Source organism: Gekko japonicus, unplaced genomic scaffold, assembly GCF_001447785.1.
Source record: "Gekko japonicus isolate JY-2015 unplaced genomic scaffold, Gekko_japonicus_V1.1 scaffold109, whole genome shotgun sequence".
Taxonomy (NCBI): Eukaryota; Metazoa; Chordata; class Lepidosauria; order Squamata; family Gekkonidae; genus Gekko; species Gekko japonicus.
In genome coordinates, this window is record NW_015164185.1 from 1,158,621 (window position 1) to 1,175,699 (window position 17,079).

At 42.9% G+C, this 17,079-nt stretch overlaps 1 protein-coding gene across 1 annotated transcript in view; it reads left to right on the forward strand.

Annotated features, from left to right (window-relative positions):
- The window catches only part of HPGD (hydroxyprostaglandin dehydrogenase 15-(NAD)), a 20,419-nt gene extending 8,826 nt beyond the window's left edge, over nt 1–11,593 (forward strand). Inside the window, exons 4-7 of the mRNA XM_015408143.1 lie at nt 229–325; nt 6,428–6,504; nt 7,996–8,159; nt 11,300–11,593. Of these exons, the coding sequence (XP_015263629.1) occupies nt 229–325; nt 6,428–6,504; nt 7,996–8,159; nt 11,300–11,438 (477 nt within the window). The 3' untranslated portion in view covers nt 11,439–11,593. The remainder of the gene's footprint in view (nt 1–228; nt 326–6,427; nt 6,505–7,995; nt 8,160–11,299) is intronic.
- Nucleotides 11,594–17,079: the final 5,486 nt, after the last annotated feature.

Sequence of the window (17,079 nt, forward strand, 5' to 3'; positions counted from 1 at the left end):
CTCTGTAAGCTCTTGGAGGATTGGCTACATTAGGGGTGTGTCGCCTAATATGCAAAGGAGTTCCTGCTACAAAAAGAGCCCTAGAAGTAACATCTGGGTAAGATGAGGGAATAAAACATGAGGGTATGAACCTAGTTCAAAATGTGTACTGAAAGAGTAATTTAAGCAGATTGATCCCAAAATGAGATGCTACTAAGCATAGTGCCTGCTTTGTATTTCCTGCTTTAGATTTCAGTGATTAGAGGAACGTACATTGGTTTAGATTACATGAAAACAGAAAATGGAGGCAACGGTGGGGCTATTGTTAATATATCATCATTGGCAGGTAAGAAAATTGTACAATTTAATTTGTCTATTCCTGACATATTTTAAAAAGCAAATCAGTATTTAATAGCTATTTTCTGACTATAATAGATTGCAATTTAACTATTATTTAGATTTTTATTCCATTCATTTCTGAAGATTCTAGAATGGGATAGAGGAAGCGCTGTGGCTAAGTGGTAGAGCATCTGCTTGACATGGAGAAGGTCCCAGGTTCAATCATGGGCATTTCCGGATAAAATGATCTGGCAGTAGGTGATGTGAAAGATCTCTGCCTGAGGCCCTGTAGAGCTGCTGTCAGTCTGAGTAGACAATAGGGACGGGCACAAATTAGGTGACAAACTAAAGTTCATCATGAATTTTGGCCAGTTCATGGTTTGTGAAGAGTCGTTCACAAACTAAAGACCGCTATGAACTTTCACGAATTTTGGTGCAGTTCATGGTGGTTCATGAAGAGCAGAAAGCTTTTCATGAAAAACAGCTGAACACTGGGGAGCTCCCCATCACTCAGCTGTTTGAAAACCCCTGCTTTCTTGTCCTGGAGGTTATCCACCAGAGTGACCAAAGCCATATTAGTCCCATAACCAGGCTTGAAATCATATTGGAATGGATTCATACAATCTGCTTCATTCAGGAATCCCTGAAGTTGCCCAGTCCCACTTGTGGAATCTCCTTGTTCAAGAATGGTACATTTGAGCCTCGGTGGTAGGTATTCAACTCTCCTGGGTCCAGTGTAGGGTGTTGTTTTTTTTAAAAAAAGGAGTGGACGCTCCACTGCCTGCATCAAGACAGGGGCAACCACCCCCACTCTCAGGGAAGTATTTATGGTATCACAGACCCAGTCCACCAGCTCTGCACCCCAAACAGATTAAGGCAGCCAGCAGGGGCAAGAGTCATATATGCAGATGGTAGGTCTCAAACGTCCAAGAATCCTGTCCACTTCTTCAGACTGGACAAGTGGAAAGGTATCCCATACAACTGGACAAATTGGCACCTTTGTTTAGTGTAGTGGTTAAGTGCACAGAGTCTAATCTGGGAGAACCGGGTTTGAGTCCCCACTCCTCCACTTGCACCCGCTGGATGACCTTGGGCAAGCCATAGTTCTGGCACAGCTGTTCTTGAAAAAGAGCAGTTTCTGTCAGAGCTCGCTCAGCCCCACCTACCTCACAGGGTGTCTGTTGTGGGAAGGGGAAGGGAAAGGAGTTTGTAAACCGCTCTGAGACTCCTTTGGGTAGTGAAGGGTGGGGTATAAATCCAATCTCCTCTTCTTCATCTGATCATATTGCAGCTAAAGTGGAGTCCAAATTAGGATTGATGCAAGAGATCCACAAAGTGCTTAACAAGATGATCACAGTGGGATGCAGAGCAGTCTGCCTCCTCCTGTAGGCTGGTACACAATAGGTGCCTAACCACCCAGAAGAATTCCTCAGGTCTATTCTGTGGATGCAGTGGTGGTAGAGAAACAGACTGTTTACAACAATACATCCTACTCCATTGTATTGTACAAGAATAAAACAGAGCTTCGTTTTGACCTTTTTTCCTAACGTTAATGTGGCAACAAACAGTAGTTCCTTTGCAAAGAGATGCCATTACTGACACATGAAGTTCGGCAAACCACAGTGTAGTAATGGGGTAGTTTTTTTTACTATGTGTTTTTTCTTAAATTTTTGATCAGACTGGAAAACACTTAGTGAAAAAAATGTGTTTTTAATATGTTAGATTGGCTCTAAAGATGCCATCCCACCAGTAGAACAACAGTTATAGTGGCAGAACAAAACTTCCATTGGTGTAGGAGGGGAGGGCAGTTGTGCCAGTTTCCCCCTCCTGGTGAAGACCCTTCTTTGCTCCCATGTGTTCCTAAACACACTTTAACCATTACTCCCTCCCCCCCAGAAGGATTATGGATGGCACAGTGGACTGCAGCAGGAGCTGGGTAGCAGTGGCAGGAAAGACAATGTAATATGTCCTCTTTGCCCTCGAGACAGCACAAAGAGTTCTGCCAGACTTGTCTTTATGTTTTCTTTTGAGATAGGAGTAACCAGAGCATTTTGCAGATAGTGTCTTATCCAAATTGTCTGATAGAGAATTTCCAGAAGGACCTTAGGGCGAAAGAGCCCCGCTGACTCATGTGCTCTGTTCCATCTTGCCCTCCGAGACATCTGGGCACCAGTGGCCACTCAAGTCTCCACATGGCACCTGCCATTCACCCAAGTTTCCTAACCCTCAAAGGGGCTTCTCTCTTCCTCTTTCAGTTCATCCATTGCCACCACCTGGCCTTTGTAGGAATTACCCACAGAGAGGACCAGCACTGCCAGCTCCCCTACCTTGCATTTCATTCTAAGGCCTCGCCTCATGCCTGTGTCACCTACCTAGTGTCTGGTTACCATGGAGCCATCTTGCTGCACTTGTACAACACTAGGCATAAAACTGAATTGACTTGGAAACCTGTATGCAAAAGTTATATCATTTGTTAAGTAGGGTGTCTTTTTTTGTTGTAGTTATACATTTAACTCATGCTTGTATAATATTCTTTCTAAAGAACCAGCTTGGTGTAGTGGTTAAGAGCAGCAGAGTCTAATCTGGAAAACTGGGTTTGATTCCCCACTCCTCCACGTGAAGCCAGATGGGTGACCTTGGGTCAGTCACATTTCTCTCAGAACTCTCTCAGCTCCACCTACCTCATAGGGTGTCTGTTGTGGGGAGAGGAAGAGAAGGCGTTTGTAAGCTGCTTTGAGATTCCTTCAGGTAGTGAAGAGCAGGGTATAAAAACCAACTCTCTTCTTCTTCTTCTAAAATAAAGAACAAAAATTATAGCTAAAAAATGCCCACATGCATGCCATCAAAACAGCAACAGATTGAGCAAAGGATCCAAAAGAAAAACACACAACTCTGCCCTCTGTGAACTCTGTACAGCCCAGCTGATCTTATTCAAAGGCAAGCTCTTTAATTTAGAAGTTAAAGTGGTTTTAAAAAGTTCCCATTACCTTGGAGGCTTTTGTTGAGGCCTGCGTGCCCCACATGGCAACAACCACACCTAGCAGGAGCCCAGGCATGACAATTCTGTCTGCTTAGATAGAATCAGCAAAAACAGTCCCTCCTCCAAAGGGCTTTATCAATGTTTGCCCACCCCCACCCCACCCCTGTGGGTCAAAGAAGCCTTTCCTGAAGTCTCCTAGAATGTTCTAGCATTTTAAATCTCTCAAGCCTGTTGCCTACTAGGTTCACCATCTAGCCAGAGGGTAGGGTTACCTTTGAATTGGCGGGGGACACATGGTTCCCGGCCGGAACATCCCTCGGTGTAACACTCCCACCGTACCACCCCCGCCGTCACATTGCGTCACCCCGACGTGACGGCAACACACTGGGCACGTAGCTGGGCGACGCTCTGGTAATGGAGCTGGAAACTCAATGGTACCATAGAGTTTCCAGCTCCATTGCCAGAGCATCGCCCAGCTACGTGCCCAGCATGCTGGTGTCACGTCTGGGTGACAGCATGGTGCGGCGCATTTGTTTTACACGCGGGAATGTTCCTGACAAGAAGTATGTGTCCCCCGCCAATTCAAGGTAGGTACTTGGTAAGCCTACCAGAGGGGTGAGCTGACCATTTCATTGTCTCCAGCCAGGGAGCAAGTAGCATTTCTAAAAGCCAGGTGGGTATGGTTTACCCTCAACCCCTGCCTCCTACCTGTTCTCTGCTAAGAAAAGAAAACCTTTTAAAAACTCAAGGTGAAGGTTTTGTATAGTCCAAACCTTCAAAGTAAATAATATTTCTCCACAGTCCTGCAGTTCACCTCTGCACTGCACCAGTGCAATCTGGTCAGTCATCATTATACTCTAGCTGATTATAGCTGAACTGAATATCAGTAGAATAAAAGAAACAGCTAGTGAGGATATAAAGAGCTGAGTTGCGTTCCTTCATTTAAGTTTCCTTTTTAGGAGTAAAAACATTCTCCATACATATACACTGTTATAATGGTGCTAATAGGGTAAGAGGTTAAGGACTTGGAATCTGCCTTATCTTTGAATTTCCTTTCTATTATAATGGGTGTTAGTCATAGCTTGAGACTATGTGTCTGTTAAACATTATTATTTCCAGTTCAAATAAACATGGGAAGTTATACCAACAAAAACCCAATGCTCACAACACCAACAGCACAAGTCATAGAGGACTGATCAAAGCTTGCCTCAGCCACACATTTGTAAGAATGAGAACAATAAGCTGTTCTATAGGCTGTCAGTTTGGTGGAAAGCAGCAGCTCCATCAAGATTATTCTCCTAGTTCACGCTCTAGAAAGATATTTTATTTCTAATGTGCTCCGTTTACTTCTTTTCTGCCTTCTCCTGCCGTCTTTTTCCATATTTTGCTCTGCTTACAAATTCCTTATAAAATGTGTTTGTTTTACACTATTCAGGCTTAGCTCTGAGCCCTTTCATCTTTTTTCCCTAGCATATCGAAGGCCATTTAACATGAGCTCTCTAGCCAAGCTGGACACTTTGCCCTTCCTCATTTTGAACAGGCTATTGAAATGGGTTCCCACAAATGCAAATACTGTTTTGTATTTACTTTATCTATTGTATTGAGAGCCAGTGCAGTGTACCAGTTAGAATGTCACAGTAGCTGGAGCAACCCAAGTTGAAGTTCATGCGTTGTTATAAAGCTCACTGGTTAAGTCACACAGATTCAGCATAACCTACCTCATTGGGCTGTTATGAAGATAAAATAGAGCTGGGAAAAGCCATATATGTCATTCTGAACTCTTTGGAGTAAGTGTAGGATAAAATATAATTAATACTATTGTTGTGGTTAGATATTCCTTCAGAAGCCTTTGACTGAAAGGCAGGGCACAATTTTAAAAAAACTATTCCTATAGTACCGCATTACCTGCAAATGTGGCATGAGCAGTTTCATGAAAAATGATGTCTTTGCACTGAGAATGCCAGACCCCCTGGTGGGGGTGGAGGTCCACCATTGCCAGGCTCTACCTCTCCACCACCAATCAGCTGGCCAACAGGGGGACTCCCAGAAGGGAGGAACACTGGATATTTCAGTGATGTGCCTATGTGACTTCAACATCATCTGGAAGTAGGGTTGCCAGGTCCCCCGGGGGGGGAGGGATTTTCCCAACGAAAGGGCCCCCAACCCGCCGGTCCGGATCCAGCCAGTGGGGGGAACCCCACCCTCAAAGTGGCCAGATCGGGCTGACATGCCCAGCATGATGACGTCGCCCGGAAGTGATGTCATCACACTGGGCATTTTGCCAGGTGACGTGCCCAGCATGATAATGTCACTTCCAGGCAATGTCATCGTTGTGCACATGCAAAATGCACACCCAAAAGAACTCCCGACCGGGTCCAGGACTCCCCTGGTATTAAGATGGTAAAACTTGGCAACCCTACCTGGAAGTGATGTAGGCACATGGAGGACATCAGGGTGATGCTCTGGTTTTGGGGCAAAAACTCTATGGTAAAAGCTAATTCTACCATAAAGGTTTTGCCCAAAAACAAGAGCATTGCCCCTGGTGTCCCCATGTCACTTCAAGGTCACATTGAAGTCACGTGGGCATGTCACTGAAACGTGGGATATGTCACTGAAACGTGGGATATGTCACTGAAACGTGGACATGTCACTGAAATGTGGGATAAAGTTCTGGTGGGATAAATTCCCCCATGTTTATCACCTTGACTGACATTCAACAGCAAAGGCAACTAAGAATTTTAATTAATTTATTTCTCAGTGTTCTCTTCAATGGGAACCCAAAGTAACATACAACATTGTCTCCGCTTCTCCATTTTATCCTCACAATAATCTTTTGAAGTAGGTTAGGTTGAAAGAGAATAACTGATCCAAAGTCACCCAGCAAGCTTCCATGGCAGATTAGGGATTTGATTCTGGGCCTCCTAGATCCTAGTCTAACATTATTTTAAATATTATGTAAATAACTGAAATATATCTGTTCTACTTTCCATTGTTTCAGTCAAACTACAAGGTAAACTATATGAACAGAAATGTTAATGTATATAGGCTGACACTTTTGTGTGCATTTTTTTTATAATGTATGTTGATTTTTAATTAATATTCATGTCTACTTTATTTTCCTCATTCAAGGACTTATGCCTGTTCCATCCCAACCAGTATATTGTGCATCAAAGCACGGGGTTATTGGATTCACACGTTCAATAGCTGTGAGTATAAACTGCTAAAGAGTTATCATGATTTCCTAATAACAAAATCACCTTCTCATTTTTACAAAGTTTTTTTTGGAGAGGGGAATTAAAATGGTTTAAGATACTGAAAGCAACTGTGTGGTTGCCCACCCCTGCTGCCCAAAGCCCCCTCTCAAAGGAGTGATGGGAGAAAAATGGGGAGACAGCATCCCATGATGCCATCACAACATTCTTGGTACATGGAAGTGACATCATGGTGTGTCAGAGCATTATAAGAATCCCCAAAATTTCAATAGTTTTTACCATAGAGTTTGGGCAGATTCCTAGAGTACTGTGTGATACCATTTTCCCCACTCTGTGCCCATCAAATGGTCCTGTTCCCAACACCTTCCCAGTTGGAAACAGTAGACTAGAACCACTCAAGATGGGGACAGCAAAGGATATAAATGTCTTAAAGAAATAAAATCACTTTTCTTCTTTAGAATTTGATTGATATTTTGATTATTGCCCAGGTTATGTGAAACCACGGTACCTGAAATGACAACAGCATAAGTCTATGCAGGATATTTATGTTTGTTCCAGATACTTTGTTTGGCAATAGCTAATAGATTTTGTACTGAAAAACAGGCAAATGCTGATTTAAATATGAATCATGTTTCTTGGCAAATTATTTATATTAGTGGCCGGCAAAGATTGGTTAATGAGCCCATAAAGAATCAAAAGAATGGCAATAGGCCAAGTCGTCTCACTTTTCTTCCTTGTCTCCATGCTAGCTTTTTAACTGTCCTGAGAGGAGGAAGCAAATGGTGAGAAACAGGTGGACAGTACAATCTGTGTGTTTCCCCTTCTACCTTAACCAACCAACTTGGACTGCATGCCTCCTTGTCTCTACTAGAATGATGTGAACAAGTTATGGACAAACTTTCTCACCTGCAGGCCAGATTTTGTAGTTAGGCTAGTTACATATCACTTATTTTCACTTCGTTTAAAAAAAATAAATAACTTGAATCCATGATTCAGCACTGGTTGTGACTGTATGTGCCATTTTATAGCTAAGAAGTAAACCATATTTCCAATACCATCCATTTAAATTTTAATGTAGTAAATTATACACCTCAAACAAGAAGCACAATATTCCATACTGTGTCATTTGCAACCTCCTCTCAAAACAGACACACCAAAGGCAAGTGATCCTAAAGATTTGACAATGGAATACTAATTATTTTATTATTTATTTAGTTAATTTATATGCCACCTTTCTCCCCCATGGGGACCCCAAGCCTCTGGCATTGTTCTTCTCTGCCCCTTTTAATCCTAACAACAATTCTGTGAGGTACGTTAGGCTGCAACTGCGTGGCTGGCCGAGGGTCATGTGGCAAGCTTCCAGGGCAGAGTCCCCAGGTCCTAGTCCGACATCCTTACCAATACATCTCATTGGCTCTTGATTGAGTAAAGTTCGTAATCACAGAATAGGAACACTTAACATGCCTGTTTTTTGGTTTTTAATAGATGGTCTCTAAAACAGGAAAGTATGGTGTACGGATAAATACAATCTGTCCTGGTTTTGTTAACACACCAATTCTTCAAACAATTGAAAAGGAAGAGAATATGGGCCAATATTTAATATACAAAGAAGAGCTCAAAGATATGATGAAATGCCATGGTTTGTTGCCGTGAGTAAAGCACATCCAAAACTAATTGTTATCTTTATCCTGCAAACAAATTCATAGCAATACCACAATCTGTTACACATAGTTAAGATGCATTAGGGATATTGCAGAAGGTAGACGCCAACGGCATGGCATACTAATTATTAAAAATAGTGTGGCGGATATAAGCCTTCCTGCTTGAAAGACCAGATATATTGGCATGGAGAGCCAGTAATCCTGTCTGTGTGGTATATTTCAGTGTGTCTCCATCTCTGCAATGGATTTACAACTAGGTATTCCAACTGTATTCCATATTTGACTTATGAAGTGTTCCATTTCCCAGGCTAGAATTTGTCACTATGTTTAGACTTTCTAAAGGACAGGGAAAATGAATTCAAGTCTTCTTTCTCCCTCAAATATATAACTTGGATGCTGAAAGCAAAATGGTGCTCAAGAGGGTTAATATTTTGCCATATGGGCCACATGGAGGATGCCACGCCACTCCAGCCCCAAAGGGAAATCACACTAGCCTATCCAGGATTGTTGCTGAATACTCTGCCATCGTCATGCATGCACGCCTCCATGCTCACCCTGGTCCCATATCCCAACTTCAAAAGTACTCAAGAAAAAAATAACCCACCAGATACCCACTGCAGTTCTAAGTGACTCTAAATGCCTCCTGCTATTCAAATATCTCTAACATTCATTTACAGCAGGCATCACCAATGACATGGCAAAGAGGGTTCCCCTGCTGGTATCTGGATCCAGTGGTGTTTTGTGTACACACACACACCTTTTTGTGCTCACACCTCCATTGCAGAACTTCTAAATCCTCTAAAAGTTGGAGAACAGCTTTCCTCCTAATTAGGGATACCAGACACCCCCAGTAGGTGTGGGGGTCCCCCACTCCCAGGCCCCACCTCTCCACAGATCAGCTGGCCAGCAGGGGGCGACTTATTATAAAAAAGGGAGTCTCTCCTGATGTTTTAGCAACATCTCCGACATGACTTCACCATGACTTGGAAGTGACATAGGCATGTCAGGGATGTTGAAGCGACACTCTGGTTTTGGGGCAAAATCTCTATGGTAGAGCTAATTTTACCATAGAGTTTTTGCCTAATAAACAGAGCGTTGCCCCAACATGCCAAAGTCACTTTCGGGTCACACTGGAAGTCACATCGGGGATGTTGCTGAAACATTGGGTGAGACTTCCTGCTCCTGGTAAGACCACTCCTCATCCCCTGCCGGCTGCCCAGAGGGCAGCCCTATTCCTAGTAGCCTCTCAGATTATGGCCTCATTGGTCATTGCAGGTGGGAACAAAGGTGGAGGAATATCAACTTCCCACCCACTGTTTGGGTTGTAATAGTCACCCTTCCAGCATGTTTACATAAACCTCAAGAAGGGATTAGTAAGCCTGTGATTGTACTTCTCCCCAGTATCAGCTGCAGATCCCATAAGAAGCATATAATGGTACCTCATAGGAGAACCTAAGAAGAACCCTGCTGGGTCAGATAAAAAATACATCCACTCCAGCACCTTGTTTTTAACAGTGGCTTGGAAGCTCACAAGCAGACTGTGAAGGCAACAGCCAGCACCTACGAATACATCTATGGCATCATGATTGATAGAGCTCTCTTTCATAAATTTGTTTAACTCTCTTTTAAATCCATATACAGTAGCAGCTATCAACATATTGTGGAAGTAAATTTTATTGGCGTCCTTGAGTTCTAGTATTATTGGAGAAGGAGAAATTTTTCTCTTTATGTACGTTCATCACCCCTTATATAATTTTATGAAACCTCTACAACATCTTTTACCGGGGGGGGGGGGTGTCCCTTTAACTAAATAATCCCAAGCATTTAGGCCTTTCCAACTTGATCGTTTTGATTTTCCTTTCAAAATCTTTTCAGCTCTGTGATATTCCTCTTCTTATTACTTATTGAGTTTTGGTATAGAACTGAAATGTTAAAAGATTGGCCTTCTCTACTAGACAGCACAGTTTTGTTTGTTATGCTGCCTGCATTACTCAGCTGTTCCCACTTCTCATTTCATATCTAGCAAGACTACAGAGCCAAAACATGCGTCTTGTGACATTTTAGGTCATATAGGGCTGAAGCCGGATGCAGCAAAGCCCAAATGGATTGCCTCTCTCTGCCCAATGAGATCCCCTCCCCGCAGGCAGGTGCAGCAGATGGATGTATTCTGACAAATCCTCTGTTACTGCTTGTATCAAGTAGAGAGGGTTAAACAGCTATTTGCCTAGATCTCCAAAAGGCAATGGCATACATAATAAGCAGTGGGTTGCCCCAAAATCCCCATTAAAGTTTGCACTGGTGGGGAGTGAGTTATAGAACCATTTGTGTGGGTCTAGGTATGTGTAAGCAGGGCTATTTTGGGGCAGGAACGCACAGGAACGCAGTTCCGGCTGGCTCCCAAGTTGACCACGCCCAGCAGGAACTCATTAGCATAATAGGCCACACTCAACAGCAGAAACTCATTAGGATTGGCTACATTAGGGGTGTGGCCTAACATGCAAAGGAGTTCCTGCTACAAAAAAGCCCGAGGTTTTGACAACAAACAAGGTAAAAAGAATAAGAAGCAAAAGGTGGGTGTGGCTGGATGACTATGTTTCTGGTAACATGGGGGTGCAGCCTAATATGCTAATGAGTTGTATTCTCATGGGTGTGGCTGGATATGCTAATTAGTTTCTGTTGTTGGGTGTGGCCTATTATGCTAATGAGTTCCTGCTGGGCTTTTTCTACAAAAAAAGCCCTGAGTGTAAGAATAGGCACCTGATAACCATAATGCAGAGTAGTGGATCCCTTGGAACTGAAGGCTATGCAGCGAGCCAGATGGGAAACTTCTGAGCTACCCGTTGTCTCTGTGCAGTGCAGGCTTTCATCATACAGTGGACCAAGTACCTCATGCTGAATGATGACCTCATCAGGTGTCAAAGCCATGAAAATAAATGTGTGGCCATTATACTGCCATGTTGGCATGCACAAGCATATTGGTGAATTGGTTCTTAGCCTCTCCTGCACAGATAGTCAAAAAAAGGACTGCTGTTTTACTATACCTCTGCTCCTCACCCCAACCTTCAGGGATAGAGAAGTATGATCTGTACTGAACAGTATCTAATTTATCTTTTGAAATTCATTTATAGCCCATCATTAATTGCTGAGGGACTGATAAAAATACTTGAAGATGATACATTAAACGGAGAAGTCATGAAGATAACAACAAAGCAAGGGATTCATTTTCATGAATACAGTCCACTGCCATTTCAGGCAAACAAGCAATAAATTCTAATACATTACCTCAGTTTCCTTTAAAGGAAAATATTACTTGCTTCCAAAATGTATGTTGGAATAAATGGTTAAGCAAAAAGTAAATCTTAGTTACTGTTAGTTTACCTGGGTGTTTAAAAATTGCTGTCAATATCCCTTATGTGAATGATGGGAATATTGCCAAAATGCGTTTTTGTATCAGAATTGTAATTGTTACTTATTTTATACAAAATGGAATTTTAACTATTTTAAAACTTATTTATGATACTATGTAATTTCATTTGTGGCCAAACATTATAGAGCGAAGTTATAAAAATCATATAAAATAGATGCCATGTGTGCTTGTAAAGTTTATGATGAGAACAGAAGCAGTATACATTTTGGGCATTCACAGGTAATCCCAAAAATTGTCATGGGCTGTGCAGTGTACTTTCAGGGTCTGATTTACTCTAGCTATAATTGATTCAGTGGTTTTCAAAATGTGAGTCAGGATCCCAAAGTGAGTTGCAGCTTTCTTACAGTGAGTCATGAGGCCATGAGGGCTGGGTTGCCAGGCCCCTCCTGGCCACATGTGCAGGCTGGGGGGGGGGGGTTGCCAGCTTCAGGTTGGGAAACTCCTGGAGATTTGGGAGTGGAGCCTGGGGATGACAAGAGACCTCAGTGGGGTACAGTGCCATGGAGTCCACCCTCCAAAGCAGCTATTTCCTCCAGGGGAACTGACTGCTGTAGTCTGGAGATAATCTGCAATTAAAGGGGATCCCCAGATCCTGCCTGAAGGGTGGCATCCCTAAAAAGGGCAGACTGGCAGAAGAGGCTCTGGAGTGGCAAGTCTGGGTGTTGCTCTACATAGTGTATGAAGTGACCAAGAAATACAGCCTGCTGTTCAGTAATGTTACGCTCACTGATGTTATATAACATTGGTTCAGTAACGTTATATAAACACAAAACATGGAAAAATAAAATGTACACTTTCAATCTTAACTGATGTGAGAGGCCTGCATTTGTGTTGGGGGAGAAGCAACACGCTGTTACTATTCAAGGGGTTCCTGAAAGATACAGTAAGTTGAGTCATACGTCCCTGTTGAAAATATTTGAAAACCATTGGCCTCATTCATAGAATTACAGAATTTAAAAGCTCAAAGGAGCCCAAAGACCATCCAGTCCAGCCATCTGCACCATGCAGGTGCAGTATCCCTGCCAAATAATTACCCAGCCTCTGCTTCAACGCCTTCAAGGAAGGAGAACCCACAACATTCCTGTGTAACTGATTCCACCACTGAACAGAAGACGACGACAACCAAGAAGAGGAGGAGTAGGAGTTGGATTTATACCCAGCCATTCACTCAGAGCAGTTCACAATCTCCTTCCCTTCCTCTCCCCACAACAGACACCCAGTGAGGTAGGTGAGGCTGAGAGAGCTCTGAGAGAACTCCTCTTGAGAGAACAGCTCTGAGACAGCTGTGACTGACCCAAAGTCATCCAGCTGGCCCCATGTGGAGGAGTGGGGAATCAAATTCAGTTCTCCAGATTAGAGTCCACCACTCTTAACCACTACACCAAACTTCCCTTATTGTTAAGAAGTTTTTCCTAATATCCCACTGATAGCTCCCCATACATACTCTGAACCCATTATTTCAAGTCCTATCATCCCCAACCAATTTAAACAGCTCCCTACCTTCCTTTAAATGAAAGACTTTTAAATACTTAAAAAGAGTAATCAGTGCATACAATAAGAATAAGCTCGGAAGCTATCTTATTGTATGAAACCATAATGGTATTAGCCTTAAAAGAACACTGAATTTAAAAATATTGTCTTTGGCTAAGGGACAGACATTGTATTAAGCACAAAGGCACCAATCTAATGTTCAATGAAGAGAATAATTTCTGTAGGCATTATACTAAGCCTCCCCAAAAGTTCCTTCTGGTGCCAGTTACTTATACTCTGCTTGTGAATTTAGCTCAGAATATGTAATTGAAATAGTATGCTATCTGTTCAAAACCTGCTGTTCTTTTTGTACAGTACACTAATTCTCCATTGTATAGACAGGACAGTACCAACAATCCCTAGTCCTCTAATGATCTAAAGAAACATATGCCACAAGTGATCTATAACAATGAATTATTTGCCTATCACAGGCCCCAGTCACACGGGCCGGATATCGCGGGGGGGAGGCGTGGCTGTTTGCCCCGGAGCGAACTACTGCGTGGCCACCGGATCAAACGTCCCACCGACGTCCCGTGGTTCGGGGGGGAGGTGCTGATCATATGTCAATCCTGCGACGTGGCAAAGAAGTGGCGCGGCGGGGGTTGTTTTTTTTTTTAACTGAAGTGTGCACATGCACCGTTGGGTGCTTGTGCACATCCCGTGGAGACTTGGGGAAAAAATCTTTTTCGCGACGGGACATGGGCGGGTGCTGGATGCCACGAGCTACCACCAGAAACGTGATCAGACGCCCGCCCTTGCCCCGTGGTTTCCGGAAACTAGTACCTCGGAGGTACAGCGCATCTTTGGCGGGAAGCCTCAGGTTAGCCACGGGAGCTCTACGCTTCCCAGATGTTGCGGTTGGATCGCGCCTGGAAAATCCGCCTATCTTCCGTCTCTGTAGCATGGCTAATGCTCCGTGCGACCGCAGCCTAAATTAAGTATGGTGGTATACATCACCATGTATCAAAAACAAGCGGAAAGGTTAATTGTTGTAAATTAATCGTCTAACACCTACCTTATGCTGGAATAATTAAATCAATCTGAAACTTAAAATATTGATAATTTCAGAAATAGATTCCAACCCCCTATTCCTAGGATAGGGCGGAGACAGAACTTAATAAGACCCAGAGGAATTATGCTTGTGAGCTGGTTGGGTTGTAGCTATGGATGGTGTAATATAAGAAAATCCAGTTAGTATCAATGGAGTCATAGACCCAATTAAAATTGGTAAGTAATATGGCATGTTTACACTATGAATAATCAATTTGGGGGATAAATGGAGGGAAGATATTGTTAAACATAATTTGCAGTGCATGCAGGAATTAATAGTAAGATATTTCCTTTCCTCTGCACTTGCATTTGGATCTGAAAATTACATATTTTAAAGAAAAGCAAAACACATATAGTTCATTGTTTTATTTATTTATTTATTAAACTTGTACCCTGCCCTTCCCACCAAAGCAGGCTCAGTATTTTCAGTATTCATACATAACCTGTTTTTAAAAATAGAGACACAGAGAGGGTGGTAGAGAAACCATAGAGCAGGTTTTCCCATGGTGCCCACATAGAGCAGGGTTTTCCAACATGGCACCCATTCACACCACTACTTCTCCTGGCACCCACCAAGCTTTTCAGAAAGTGGGTGAGGCCATTCTTAGTCAGGGCTTGTTACTGGCTGCCCTCATTCTAATGGTTTTCCACCACTGCAATAGGAGCGGCAGCAGAAGTAGCGGTGGGTCCCATGGTACAAATGGGCACCCTGTTGGGGAATCCTAGCTTAACACTATAACAATATGTCAGTCACTGATTTTATGTTATAGTGGGGCTGTGGCTCAGCAGAAGAACCTCTGCTTTGCATACGGTAGGTCCCAGGTTCAATCGTCATTTTTTTAAAAAGTTCCTCAGTGAGAGTAAAACTACGATGTGGATGCTCTGCTGTCACTGCAAATACATCCTCTGAAGTAATGAAGGGGATACAGACAAGTATTACCGCATAGATGCACCACAGAGGCAATTCACTATTCCTTGTTCTCGCTGTGGCTGCATCCAGGTTTTCACTTGCCTGTCATCACAATGGAGTATCTACACTCGAATTTTTTGCTCACATTTCTCCATCATCCTCCATTCTCACCCACTCAACTCCCAGTTTTTTCAGGCTTTTTAACTCAGTAATTTTCATTTGCCATAGCATCATGATGTCAATGTGATCTATTTCCACAATATACTGATTCCCCAAATTTCAAGACTTTTCTTTTCTGGAGATATAGGGTCAAATTCCCGATTGCCTTTCTCCTTGTATCTCTGCAACCAAAAGGGCTACAGATTTAAATTTTATTTTGTAAATAAAACTGGGAATTCAGAGGAACTACTAGATCACAGGAACAGATAGTTACAATCAAGGAATCCACAAGGAGTTACAAGGGTCATTTTATTTCCCCCAGTATCCATCCCCACAGTATTTCCTCTTTCTCTCTTCCTGGCAGCCCCCATACTGGTGGGGTAGGTTACACTGAGAATGTGTGACTGACCCAAGATTACCCAGGATGCACTATGGCAGAGTGAGTGTTCAGACCTAGATCTCCCAGATACTAATCTGAAAGTCGAACCACTACACCATACTGGCTTTCACCTGGGGGCCACTGTTGAACAGTAGCAAGCAGCTGGACCTCTCAGAGGTTCCTACCAGGCCCAGCTACTTGTTATTATTCAACAGCAGCCATCACATGAAAGCCAGTATGGTGTAGTGTTGCCAGGCCTGGCCTCAATTAGTCCTCCCTCAAAGGCTTACATAAACCTGGAAAGGGCCCTCCCACTGTCTGTTACTATCAGATTCCAAGGCTTAAAGGTTGGCAATATTGTTGTGGTTGCCTAGCAACCTCCTTCCAATGGCTACTGAAGAAGGCATCTGTTTCTCAAAGGGATGTAACCCCCAATGTTTTTCTTTTTTTAATTTCAGGTTTGGTTTGGTTTTTTGGTAAACCTGGAGCTTTTCCACATTTGAAGAAAGATATTGGTCTGTGCATGGCTTCAGTCTCCGGATTTAAGTATCCTCAGAATTGGCCACATTGAGAAATAGATATATTGACAAGCAGGGGACCCCAAGGCTGGGTATGAGGGGACATGTGGGGAAGAAACTGAAAGAAAAAGTAAAAAGGGTCAAAACCATTGGGGAAGCTTGGAGAGTATTTAAAACTACAATCCGAGAGGCTCAGAAAAAATATATACCACAGGTTAAGAAAGGCACAAACAGGTATAGAAAAAAGCCTGCATGGTTAACAAACAAAGTAATGGAAGCGCTAAAAGGTAAGAAGGATTTCTTTAACTGGTGGAAAGCTAGTCTCAGTGTGGTTGATAAAAGGGAGCACAGGTTGTAGCAAATAAAATGCAAGTCTGTGATCAGGCAAGCAAAAAAGGAATATGAGGAGCATATAGCAAAAAATATAAAGACCAATAATAAAACTTTCTTCAAATACATTAGGAGTAGGAAACCAGCCAGGGAGGCAGTGGGGCCCTTGGATGACCAAGAGGTAAAAGGAGTACTGAAGGATGATAGGGAAATGGCTGAGAAGCTGAATGCATTTTTTGCCTCTGTCTTCACTGTGGAAGATGAGAAGTGCTTGCCCACTCCAGAACCACTGATTTTGGGAGCGGTGTTGAGAGACCTGAGTCAGATTGAGGTGACGAGAGAGGAGGTCCTACAACTCTGAGAGTTCTGAAAGAACTCAGATGTGAACTTGAGGATCTCCTGACAAAAATATGTAATCTTTCAATAAAATCTGCCTCCATTCCTGAGGACTGGAAGGTAGCTAACGTCACTCCCATCTTTAAAAAGGGTTCCACAGGAGATCCGGGAAATTACAGGCCAGTCAGTCTGACTTCGATACCGGGTAAGTTGGTGGAAACTATTATTAAGGAAATAATTAGTAGGCACACTGATGAACAAAAACTATT